This window comes from Rhinolophus ferrumequinum, chromosome 25 (genome assembly GCF_004115265.2).
Source record: "Rhinolophus ferrumequinum isolate MPI-CBG mRhiFer1 chromosome 25, mRhiFer1_v1.p, whole genome shotgun sequence".
In the NCBI taxonomy this organism is placed as follows: Eukaryota; Metazoa; Chordata; class Mammalia; order Chiroptera; family Rhinolophidae; genus Rhinolophus; species Rhinolophus ferrumequinum.
In genome coordinates this window covers 8,811,597-8,823,926 of record NC_046308.1, presented here as the reverse complement: position 1 = coordinate 8,823,926, position 12,330 = coordinate 8,811,597, and the positions used below count along the sequence as shown (strand labels likewise).

At 54.1% G+C, this 12,330-nt stretch overlaps 1 protein-coding gene across 3 annotated transcripts in view; it reads left to right on the top strand.

Annotated features, from left to right (window-relative positions):
• Nucleotides 1–2,031: 2,031 nt before the first annotated feature.
• The window catches only part of TBX5 (T-box transcription factor 5), a 47,524-nt gene continuing 37,225 nt past the window's right edge, over nucleotides 2,032–12,330 (top strand). The window contains exons 1-5 of one of the 3 annotated variants that reach the window (XM_033098056.1): nucleotides 2,032–2,659; nucleotides 6,742–6,926; nucleotides 8,466–8,560; nucleotides 10,772–10,891; nucleotides 11,625–11,772. In XM_033098056.1, the coding sequence (XP_032953947.1) occupies nucleotides 6,780–6,926; nucleotides 8,466–8,560; nucleotides 10,772–10,891; nucleotides 11,625–11,772 (510 nt within the window). In that variant the 5' untranslated portion in view covers nucleotides 2,032–2,659; nucleotides 6,742–6,779. Of the gene's footprint in view, nucleotides 2,660–4,553; nucleotides 5,026–6,741; nucleotides 6,927–8,465; nucleotides 8,561–10,771; nucleotides 10,892–11,624; nucleotides 11,773–12,330 lie in introns of those variants that run through there. The other 2 variants (XM_033098054.1, XM_033098053.1) reach the window with 2 other exon arrangements.

Below are 12,330 nucleotides of genomic sequence, written 5' to 3'. Positions count from 1 at the left end.
CAGCCAGCATTCTTCCTAGATACATCCGGTCAGAAACGGGGAAGCTAGGAACCAAATAAAACATTGGGAAGGGAGATACTGAAGTCCTGGCAAAAATACAATAGAGCCAGTTTTAACTAGGCAGGAGGGAAAGTTGACCCCCTGAGAAATGAGGGGAATTCCCACCCTAGGCCTGAGTCTCTCTCTGGAAAACTGAGTTGGTCAGTTTACTTTTGTCATCATTTCTATTATTATTATAATTCTTAGTAATTTTCCCAGTCCAATCTGCACTTCTCCCTACTTTTCTCCCTCAGTGGAGACCTGAGTCAGACGGGGACACGTAGGGAAAGAAGCAGAAAAAGGGTGGATTCTGAAGTGAGTTCTCTTCGGAGAGGAAAGAAATATGGTGGTTTGGGATGCGACTTTCTTAGAAACAAAGCAAAAGTGAAGAAAAAACATCAACAGCCATCAACCCTCACTTTTGTTTCAACTTTTAAAAATAGGAACCTCTGCTCTCTTATCCATTGCAGTATTAAAATCAGGACAGAAATTTTTTGAAATGAGGAAACCAGATTTCGGGAGAAAACCGAGCTGGGAGCGGGTGGGAAAAAGCATTAGTCCTCCGGAAGAAGGAAGGGATGCTACGTGTTGCGGCCTCTTTCCAGTGTACTGCCCAATGCCCGAGGAAAAGAATGGGGATTCTCAAATCTACTTGAGGTCTTTATTTATTCTCGCCCTGGTGCGGCCTCCGGAGCGTGTGGGAAAGCGGGTCTGGGAGGCTGAGCTGGCGGACTCCTTTGTGAGCGGGCGGGCTGGTTTTGGGGCCCTGCACCGTGGATTTGAGAGAAGGGAGTCAAATGGAAAGGAACTCTCCCTGCGTAGGGTTTCGCCTTCGTCTTTCAGCCCCAGCGGGGCCGAGGCCTCTGTTTCCGGCCCAGCACGGAGGGCCCAGCGTTCCCCAAATAGGAACTCATCTCAAAGCTTTGGGCAAAGGATTTCGCGTCGCGCGCTCTTGGCATCTGGGAGAAAACGCCGTACCCGTGGGCCTTGGATTGGGGGGAAAAGATAATTATGAATAACTTGGGAAACGAAAGCGAAGCCGGGGGAAGCCACTGAGGCCCGGCCTAGAATGGGGACACGGGGTCTGCTTGCTGGAAGCTGCAGAGTGTGCGGCCCGGCTGGCCCGGGTGTCCGCGTCCGGCGCTGGAAACCACTGCCTGCTCTCCCCGCGGGCCTGACCTTAGCTCCTCCTGGGGCTGCTCGGTCGACCGCGTTCCTGCACTTTGTGCCGCTGCTCTAACCCTGGACCGAGCAGGCCTGGAGCCAGGCCAAGCCTCGGAAAGCCCTGGGGGTTGGGGGTGCGCAAAAGCCGGGATCGAACCCCAAAGCTGGGGGCAAGTCCAGATTTCGACGGGCCGGCTCCCTCGGGGCCCCTTGGTGGGGAACTTACCCTTCCGGAAGGCCCGGCGCTCGCTCGCTCTGTGCTGGGCAGGCCTAGCTGTTTCCTCCGCGCCGCCGGGGGCATCTACGCAGTACAGGATTCCCAACTGACCCTAGCGCGGTTCCAGCTGCGCGCAAAAGCTCGCGCGCATCCTCCACGGGGTTGCGTCGAAGTTATGCCCAGCAATGAGACAAAAATTAATAGTCGTTATTACAAAACAAAATAGAGCGCCTCGTTCCCCTGCAGTCCCCGGCGCTATAATTTTTCTCTGCAGAAATCGCCCCTCTTCATCTCCACTCCACCACCCACTCGCACCCCGCCCCCGCCGGGCTGCGCTGAGATGAGTTGCATCCCGGGACCTAGCTAAAGGACCATTTGCAGAAGTGACTTTTTTCCACAGCAAGAAACATTGTGGCCGACTCTCTTTCTTCCTCCCAATGTCTCTGTTTCATTTCCCCTCCGCGATAACCCAGCAATTACGTCTTTGCTGGTCTGCAAGGGGACACTGAGTTATCGCGTCCGAAATATAACCCGCTGCAGAGGCTCCGCAATATTCACTTGCCGAGAGCTCCTCCTCTGAAAACATAATTTTTAACTAAGAAGAAGACTCTTGACTCCTGCAAGAGACCTCGTTCCCCCTGGAACAACTTGATTTCTTTCCAATCGTGGGCTGAGGTGGGCTCCCACTTCCCTTCGCCAAAAGGCCTCCTCCCCCTCCCTAAGAAAATCGATCTTGGCTCTATTTGTGTCTGAAGTTCGCCACCCCCATTTCCCCAGAGGGCGCTGGGTTTGTTTATTTCTTTATTTATTCCCGTGGCCGAGGCGTCCGGGACTTGTGGCTGCGCAGACCTGGGAACTGATAGGCGAAGACGGAGAGAAATTAACCTCCCGCCACTGCCCCCCAGTCAAGCGTGACAGCGCGCGGGCCGGTTGCGTGACTCGTGACGTCTCCAAGTCCTATAGGTGCAGCGGCTGGTGAGATAGTCGGTATCGCCTAGTTGCCTCTTTATTTTATTGGGGTATGCCTGGTAATAAACAGTAATATTTAATTTGTTGAAGACCACAAACCAACTTCGAGCTGGGAGGTACATGCTACTCTTGACAGACGCTGGAAGAAGGTTTGGCCTAAAAGGGGTCTCTTTTGGGGGTCTTTTTCAAACTCTTCACCTGAGTCGCCCCTCCCCAGCGAGGCGTCACTCCAGGCTTCTGCACTGGAAAGAAGAGGTGGGATTTTTGGAGGTGAGTGTCGCCCTGGAGAGCTGGGGGTGGGGGAATAGGTTTCTCTCAGTTCTTTGCCTGCCTTTGGCCCCCTACCTTCCCGCCCCAACTCGGCCCTGCTGAATCCCTCCTCCCAGCGCTGCTGCTAGTTCACCCTCAAAATAAGAATGCACTTTCTTGCATTTTGCCTTGGGGTGTCACCTGGCATGAATAGATTCCCCCTCCAGGTCTCAAAACCCCAATTTCGCTTGGTGGCCCGCACCATCTGGGCTCCACAAACTTGAGCGAATCTTACTGACTCGGGGGAGTCCAGATTTTTCCCTCTCGGGAGGGGCCTGAAGGTTATTTATGGGAATTTATTTTATCCGCAAATCTCTGAGAATTTAAAGGGATTGGAGAGGTCTTTCTGGATTTCCCTTTCCTTTTGCTAGAGATGCAGACATTCCGTCTTTGGCCGGGGGGTCGCCTCCTCCGCAAGCCCAAAGTCCTCTGAGCTGACATTTTGGAAGGGTGAGAGTGTTTTCACAAATAAATAAACGGCCTCGGTGAAAGGCTGTTTGAAAACAAACCTGGAAGGTAGAGTGAGAACTGTAGCAAATGCTTGGGTTGGTTTTGCCCCACTTTTACGGTTGGAGAGTCCACCTTGGAATTCTGTAACGATTTGTCAGGCCTGTCCTGGGATTTTTGGTCCCAGAGGCCACAGAGGGTTACACTGGGGTGGCTGCTGATCTCCAGGGCACTTCTCCTCCCTCTTTCCTTCTACCCAGACCTTGCCCTGCAGGTCCAAGTCTCTAATCAGAGTCCCAGAAAAGAACAGGGTGAGGGGATACAGGAGACTGGGGGCGGGTAAACAGAACAGGAACCCTGACATTTATTCCAAGCAACAGTATTTGGTGCTTCAATCTGGGTCTGCTCAGCCTAAGACCTACTGACTGTGTTTATGCTTCTTTGACCTCTTCAACTGGACCCTCAAAATAATACATTTCAGGTAGGGGGAGGGCAGGGAGCGGAGCCGATGGGAGATGAAAATCCCGGCCAGCCCCCAGTGACTGTTTGATTATTTTAATAAAACTGGCCACTGCCTCGTGTACATCTCCTGCTAGGGAGGTCTGGTGGCCCTGGGGGTGGTGGTGAGGTGGGGGCCAATGGCGATTTCTTGGCATCTTTGATCTCGGCCCCCATCCCAACGCACCTTCACCCTGCCTTCACCCCAGAGTCACTGAGAGTCTGGGTGATGAGTGGGGAGGGGGAGAGATGTCAGGGCGGCTAGCGGCGGCCGGCTGGGCCAGGCGGGGTCATGCAGCTCTCAGTCTTGAGGTCAGCGCTGGAGAGAGACCGCGGGCGAAGCTGCAGAGGAGGCGCGCGGCGTGTGTGTGCACGCGTCGTGCGTTCAGACTCCGTTCTCTGCTCAGCCCGCGTCACCGAGATTACTTCCCGGGCAGAAGCCGACCGGGTTTGCGATGATTTGTGCAGGATTTTTTGCAGCCACCGAGCCGCACTCAGAGCAGCGGAGATGGATGGACGCTGGGAAAGGGGTGGAGAGGAGGGGGTGATCTCCAGGTCTGGGTTTGGGAGTCGTGTTGTGCTGTGAGTGTTCGGGAAATCTAATGGAAAATGTGGTTGGGGGAGGGAGTGGGTAGGGAGAGGGAGGAGGAAGGGAGCGAGAGAGGGAGGAAGGGAGGGAGGGAGGGAGACGGAGAGGGGGAGAGAGAGAGAGAGAGAGAGAGAGAGAGAGAGAGAGAGAGAGAGAGAGAGAGAGAGAGAGAGAGAGAGAGAGAGAGAGAGAGAGAGAGAGGCGATGTGCAGTGGGAGCTAGTTGGATAGGCAATTCCAGGACTTTGTAAGCATCACAGCGGCCCAACGTCACTGAGCTCAGCTGAGTCGGCTTGTATTTCTCAGAGAAACAGAGAGAGAGAGAGAGAGAGAGAGAGAGAGAGAGAGAGAGAGAGAGAGAATCTTACCTCGGATTCCGGAACTTTAACCCTGAAAGCGGCACTCAGCGAGGACTTGGACCATTCCCACGGCTCCCTCTTGTCTCCCAGCTTCCCCTCCCTGGTGCCAGGGAGGAGCAGGGCACTGAGTTGATACGATTGAAGGTGTCCTCCGCGCTGCTCTTTTTGCGTTCTTTGGAGCCCTTCTGGCGCCTGACAACTTGGAAGTCTTTAGGGAGAGCAGCGAAGAGCCGAGGAGGTGTGTGTTGGCAGTGGGCCGTGGCTACTGAGGCTCCAGCGGTGGGTGCTCCTTTGTAGGCAGCCGTAGCCACTAGTCTGGGCACGCCGTTCCCCTGCTTAAACTCGGAGCCACCATGCCGGCGCCCCCGCCTCGCCGCTGGCTTCCCTGCTAGGAGCACAAGGGATGTGGTGAATGCACCGGCTTCACCGAGCGAGGTAACCTTGCCCGAAGATGGCCCGGGAGGCTCGGGTGGGAGCCCCCCGGCTGAGTGGGCTCTGGGAGGCGTGCTTGGAGGGGCTGCAGCCTCGTCTTGGATTCTGCAGAGCCCCGCTCGCAGAGATTTCACGCGGCCCGGAGCTCCCGGTGCGTGGGGCCCAGCAGGCAGCCACGGCCAGGGGAGTGGCGTGGAGGTTTCCAGGACGTGCGGCCTGGTTCTGTCAAACCTCATCTTGTTTGCCCCCGCCAGCCCCGAGCTCCCTGGGACCCAGATGAGGGTGGGATTGTGCCGGTGACTGGCGGTGCATTGGAGCGCACGTGTCGGAAGCCAGTCCCGCTTTCTTTTGTTGTGAGCCGGCTGCGGGTCTCCCATCACCACCTCCCGCAAACCCCCAGGGCTTGGTGAGGGAAGCTCTTCGGAGTCAGGCCTCAGCAGCTGTCCTCAGCCTCATTTCTGGGTCTCCGGCTACTGCAGACCAGAGTGGGACCTAGCTTTCTGCTCGAGCGGCTGCTAAGATTTTGGGGCAATCCCTGTGCCCCCTTCTCAGTCTTCTCGGGTTGAGAGAGAGGAAATCCCTACTTGGGAACGTGCACGAGATTGGAAGGAGATCAGAGCTGGAGGCAGGCTCATCGGGCTTGAACAGCTCTGCAGCTGTTATTTTGCGTGTTCCAACCTTCTATCCCTGCAAACCCGGGCCATTCTTTGCGTTGTGACGGACCTAGGCGGCGAATTCCACGCCCGAAGCCCAGGATTTCACTGGGACCCATTTTGTCCTCGCCAATGACGAGCTTGGGCCTGCACTTCCAGCGAGCCAGGCAAGGCTGAAGCTCTGAGAAGCTCACCTCCGCCTGGCGGATCAACAAAATGCCGGTCCCGGGCTGGAGAGCGAGAAAGCAGGAGAATGTGCGCCCGGGGCTGGAGGCAGAGCGCGGTCCGTGGGCCGCGGGCACCCAGAAGTGCGTCTCCTTCTGGACTGCTGCACGGCGCTTTCCTGCCTGGTCCTTCGTTTGGCTCCTGTTTTTGTTTTTAACGTTCCTTAAGGTTGGGGGAAAGGGGAGGACTCTTAATGTTAAAGGACTTTTAATTTTAAGGCCTGTAACTGACAAAAGATGAACATGAATTCTCTTTCGGACTGATCTCTCGATCTGCAAATCTTTCTCCCTTTATGTTTCTGGTTTTGCAAGACACGGGTTATTTTAGACATTTTGCCTGCTGCACAAAACTATTCCACTTGCGAGTTTTCATAAACAGAGCTCTGATGACCTCCTGTAATTCGACAAAGAAAAAAAGAATTCTCAAAAGGACACTAGGTTTTTGTTTTGTTTTGTTTTTGGTCCGTACCCAATGGCTTCCAAAAATACCCAGGCCTTATCTTTATTGGCTCTTCCAGAAGTCCAGACAAATTTGATGGGCAGCTGGCTTATCGTAGGGAGCCTGCGCAGGGGAGATGCGGGCCTCGCCTCCTCCTGGTCTGACGCGGGTCTTTCGCAAGAGCTTGTGCGGTGATCATAAAGTAACAGTAATGATAATAATAACGGGACTTTCTTCAGCCTCCTTCAACTGGGAACGGAGGTGCTGGTAGCTGGAAAGTGGGGGCCCAACTGCTGCCTCTTGTCACTAGAATTGCGCTTCCAACCTTCTCTCTCTCTCTCTTTCTCTCTCTCTCTCTCCCCCCCCCTCTGCCTCTGCCCCCCCCCCTCCTTCCTGTCCTTAGTGCAGGACCCCGCGCGGTCACAGGGCCCCGGGCACACCATGGCCGACGCAGACGAGGGTTTTGGCTTGGCGCACACTCCCCTGGAACCTGACTCAAAGGATCTACCCTGCGATTCCAAACCAGAGAGCGCGCTAGGGGCCCCCAGCAAGAGCCCGTCGTCCCCGCAGGCCGCGTTCACCCAGCAGGTAAGAAGACCCGCGCCTAGGGGCCCTTTGCAGAAAGCAAAGCCCCTCTCGTGGAGAGGGGGGTTTGCCCATTGCCCCTGATGGTTCCTTTACCTTTTTATCCCACTCAGCTCCACCTTCCTCTACCCTGTCTCCCTAAATACCAGTATATACCAATTCGCTTTATTGTGACGATTATTTTTATGGCGAGAGGATTTGGGAAATACGTTTAAGGTGTTAGAGAAGCCTTAATTATCTGCCAATTTGGGGCCAGCTAACAAGAACCCAGATCCTTCCTTTCCTGCTGCACTAGTTAGGGTGTAGACTCAGCCCGGAGCTCCTCATTAAGAGCCGGGTCAGCGGACGTTTCAGGCCGGCTTGAGCGATGGCTTGACCCCTCTTCAGATCTTCCGTAGCCTTCGCCTCCGCCCGCCTCCTCCGCGCGCTGCCGCCCAGACCCGCGAGGGGCACCATTTGTCTTGCCGCCGGGGCCTGGCGGGCTGGCTCAGAGGACTAGTGCGGGAAGGGCGCAGGGAGCCGCGGGCTCGCCTGGCTGGAAGCTGGGCCCCGCGCACTGGGTGCTCAAGGCGGCCCCTGTAGACCTTGCTGATTTTAAACCGGGTGTCAGATGGGGCGAAGAGGGGCGACTTGACCAGAAGTGATACTTGGACATAGCTAAAAACCCTTCTTGGGGATTTCGATGTCCTTCCTGGCTAGTGCATAGTCTTTACTTTGCCCTTCACGTCTCAGGGAAAGTGTGTGTCTATTTGTAGAGAAGCAGAGAGAGCAGTTTCCGAAACTTAGATTTTTTTTTTCTTTTTACAGAAAAGCAAATCCACTCATTAGACGGTTATGGATTATGGCAAAATAAAGACTTTGTATATAATTTTTTTTTGCATCGCTTTTGTGAAATAACTTAGTTGAAAGCGGAAATGTTAAGTGGCTTACTTAGGCTGTGACCGTAATTAAAATAGCTTGACGGGAACAAAGCTGCATGTAAGGAGAGCCTAGAAGGTTTATTAATATAGAGGTTTTCAGAATTAGTTTTTGTTTTGGACTGTGGAAACCTGTTATAATACATAAACATTTGTCAATTTAAAATTGCACCTAAGTCTATATTTTCACCACCGTGGTGAGAATAAACGCACATATATCTGTATGTTTGCATGTGGACATTTGGGTCTCCATGACAATATCCTGAGTGGGTTTTTGAGATTGAGGTTTTTTTTTTTCTTTCTCAGTCGCATCTTGGCTAAAGTGGATTGAGACTCGTTTCATTTTTTTCCTCAGCCTCCCCACTGGACATTCTGGAACACCCTGATGGTCGGGGAGTTTTCTATAGTCTTGTCTAGGAGACTTCTTCTGAAACATATATGGGGATTTCTGGGCAGGTGTGCTCTGGCCCAGGCTGCTCTGCAGTGGGCTGGGGGCAATTTGCAGCCTCTGACCCCACAGGCTCCAGAGGGCAGGAGGAGACATCTCTGTGTTTGGGGGGAGTTTGGGGAGCAAAGGCCTACTGCCCCTGGGTTTGTCTGTGTGACTTTTCTCTCCTTCGTCTAGGGCATGGAAGGGATCAAAGTGTTTCTCCATGAAAGAGAACTGTGGCTGAAATTCCACGAAGTGGGCACGGAGATGATTATAACCAAAGCTGGAAGGTAAGATGGTCACGTCTGTGGAGGGGTCCTGGGGAGACGGTGGGAGAGGCAGTGAAGAAAAGGTGGGTCAGGGAGCCGAGAGGAGAGGGGGAGAAAGGAGAGGGGACAGAGAAAGGAGAGAATAAGAGAGAGAGAGAGAGAGAGAGAGAGAGAGAGAGAGAGAGAGAGAGAGAGAGAGAGGATGCCACGCTGTTTTGTTTGACGGGATTCTAGTTAAAGAGGCACAGAAGAGAATTCCTCCAGTGATCTCCGTCAGGGTGGGGGAAGTACCTGGAGAAACCAACTACGGAAATAGGCATTTCTTCCAACTGGGCATTTCCTCCACCTCTTATATAAGAAGAGTCAAGAGCTTGGGAGGTTGCGCTATGTGGATGGATTAGTAATGAGCAAAAGGGGGACGAGGGGGGAGAAAAAAACGGGAAAACAGTGAGGTGCAGAGAGGACCCAGAGATGAGACCTGGTTTAAGCCTGGATCCCTCACCCTCACCCTCCTTCCCACCCTCCCTGACCTTGGAGCGGTTCCAGAGTCCCACCCGATTGCCAAAGTCTGAATCGTTGAATGTATTCGCTACCTCTTTCATTGTTTATAGAAAGAAGGCGAAGCCTTTGAAACTGAACCGGGGCTCGGCCGGGCTCTATATACAGACACCGATAAACACGGCAGTTTCGCCAAGACACTCACCCTGAAGTTCCTTTTAAAAGCTCGCTGAGTTTTAGCTAGAAATGTTAGGCTTCTGGGGGAGGGGTTGGGAGAGTCTTGCAGCTCAGTGCGTGAGTGCATGCGCGCACCCAGGCCTGGGGACATCCTGCCCACATCCCTACGCGTGCAGGACTGGCCTTCCGCATCCTGAGGGGCTGAGAGCCCCACGTTGGCCCAGAGCAGGCGCGTGAAGCCAGAGAGGCCGGTAGGCCCACACCACCGATTGTGTGAAGTGGGAGGGTGGAGCCTCCTCGCCAGACTCCCCGATTCTCCAGCCCAAAGCCTCCCGCAATAAACTGACAACGGTGACATTTATTATTATCTGAAATTAAACAATGTCTGCTTCCCCACTCGGCCCGGGTGAACGAGGAGGCGCGTTCTGTTTATATCAAAGAACTAAGGTCTTCTTCCCATTCCGCCGAGGAAGGAAAGCCACGGTCAGCCGGCCGGGGCCTCCTTCCCTGAGCCTGAGCCGAGAGGATTTAACTATAAAAGGCCAGCGAGGCCTCCTGTGCCTCCGCCTCTGGGCGTGCTCGCTGGGGCAGATAAACACCGAGGCTCCAGCTCCAAGGTTTGAAGCGAGAGGCCTCCACTCATCCCTTCCTACCATCCCTGAGTGAACCAGGATCTAGCAACTAATCCCTTCAGCCCCAGGCCAGCCTTAGGAATGCCTACTTTCTAGGCTGCACTCTTCCCGGGCGGCATGGGAATTCGGGGGGCTGCCTGTGCCGGAGAGGGAGTGGGCACAGCAGCTTAGTTCCCGGGACACCACCGGTTTTCCAACTACCCGATTCTCTCTCCGTGTTCTGGCCTTTCTGAAACCAAAATCTGGGTGGGTTTTGAGTTTCTTTGCTGAGAGCCGAAGAGTTTAGACTCTCCGAGGAAGAGTACCAAGGGCCTTGGAGAAGTTGTGAGGGCATTTAGGAATAAATTCCTGCAAGAGACTCATGTCAGAGGTCACCAACCGAGTTATATACTCTGGGGGAAGAGGACGGAAGCCAGGATAGGTGGTGTGTGGGCACCCACGCGTGTGTAGTCTCTAGGGCGCACTCACGTTGGTGTCCACGTGACATGGCAGCGCTGCCCATATCTGCCAAAGCACCTGGCTGGGTGGAGGGGGAGGCCAGCTTTTTTACCTAAGAAGCCACCTCCTGCCCCCATAGAAAAAAGTAGGTGTCTGGTTCTTAACAGAGCATTTAGCAAGAGTTGAAATGGAGGTTCCTTGCAGGCCGACTTCAAAACCTGTTGTCTTGGAGCCCTGGCCTCCTGGTTTCTATTTTCCTCCTAGATCCACCTAGGGGCCCTTCTCCTCCCCATAACTTCCAGGGAAACCCGGGATGGATCTTGGCAAGAGCGGAGTGGGGGCTACTTTTCTCTTTCACCGTTCTCAAAGGAATCGCTTCTTCCATTAAAATTTGTGAACACACTTTGTGGAATATTGGCTTTAATGCTCCCTCTGTCTCTCCTTCACTCTCCCTCTCCCTCTCCTTCCTCCTTCCCCTCTTTCCCAGGCGGATGTTTCCCAGTTATAAAGTGAAGGTGACTGGCCTTAATCCCAAAACGAAGTACATTCTTCTCATGGACATCGTCCCCGCCGACGACCACAGATACAAGTTTGCAGATAATAAATGGTAGGCACCAGAGTGGCAGGTGAGAAGGGCACTCCCCCATTGACCCACTAGACATTTTTTGAGTTCCTACTATGTACTAGAAGCTTCTGCTGCCTATCCCATTGCATCATCCTGATCTCTCCCTGAGAGGGAGAAATTGCAGCCATTAGCCCCCATTTTAGAGATGAGAAAACTGAGGCTCAGAGGAAGCAAAGTGTCTACATCTATTGCTGCACCCTGTGGGTTGTGGATTTCTAAAAAGGGTATTGTTACCACGCGCTGGAGGTATTTGGGGGTATAAACCATTTACAGTTACTTTTTATGAGTTACCCGCTTTGAACATGCCTTTTTATGAAATTGCAAAATCGGCCCGTGGTATTTGAGTAAAACAGGCAAGAGAGAAGAGGCCCATTCCTTGGGCAGATCGCTCCCACGGCTGCCAAGAGTGCAGAGGCTTAAAGAGGAAGCCCCCTCTGAAAATGCTCGAGGAGTTTTCCAAGACTGTGTTGCATGTCCAGGCTCCCAGAACCCGCTGGTTGTTCATGGACAGCGAGGCCCCGTGCACCCCTGGTGTTGGGGGAGGAATGAAGTGGAAGAAGAAAGACCTGGGCAGGGCAGCTCTTCTGGATATTGTCGCCAGGCATCCTGGGCACCTGGCATTGCAGGTGCTCGAGGCCGCCCTGACCAGGCTCGGGCACCAGCCCACACTACACGGTGCACTAAGGCTGGGCGGTTCTGTCTCTTCTTGGTCTAGGTCTGTGACAGGCAAAGCGGAGCCCGCCATGCCGGGCCGCCTGTACGTGCACCCGGACTCACCGGCCACTGGGGCACACTGGATGCGGCAGCTCGTCTCCTTTCAGAAACTCAAACTCACCAACAACCACCTGGACCCGTTTGGGCACGTAAGTACCTCGTGTAGCTCAGCCTGGCATCCTCAGGTTCATATTCTCCCTCTCCCTCTCCCTCTCCCTCTCCCTCTCCCTCTCCCTCTCCCTCTTCCTCTCCCTCTCCCTCTCTTCCCCTCTCTCCCTTCTTCTGGGTTCCTCTCTCTTCTTAGCTCCTCACACTCATCTTTCCCCTTTCCTTGCTGCATTTCACCCCCTTGGTCTTTTTCTCCCCCTCTCTTCTGGATCTTCCCTTGCATTCTCTTCCCCTTTCTCCTCTTTCCTTTTCTCTTGTTTCTCCTACCTTCGAATGCAGCTTCCCATTTCCTCTCCTTCCTGTCCGTCTCCACCTCTGTCCCCAACAGACGCTGCCCCTCTGCAGTCCCCTCCGTGGCCCACTATCTCACACTCTGGTCTGTCTTTTCCTGGGTGGATGGAGGTGAGGTTCCCCCCCCCCCCCAGTGCTCCTGACCCGAGGCTCACTGCGTTCCTGTCGCCAGCCCCAGCTCCCAGCCTTTCTTGAGGGGTGGGGGACATGGGGTGACTGAAGCTGCACATTCAGGGCCGGGATGCTCA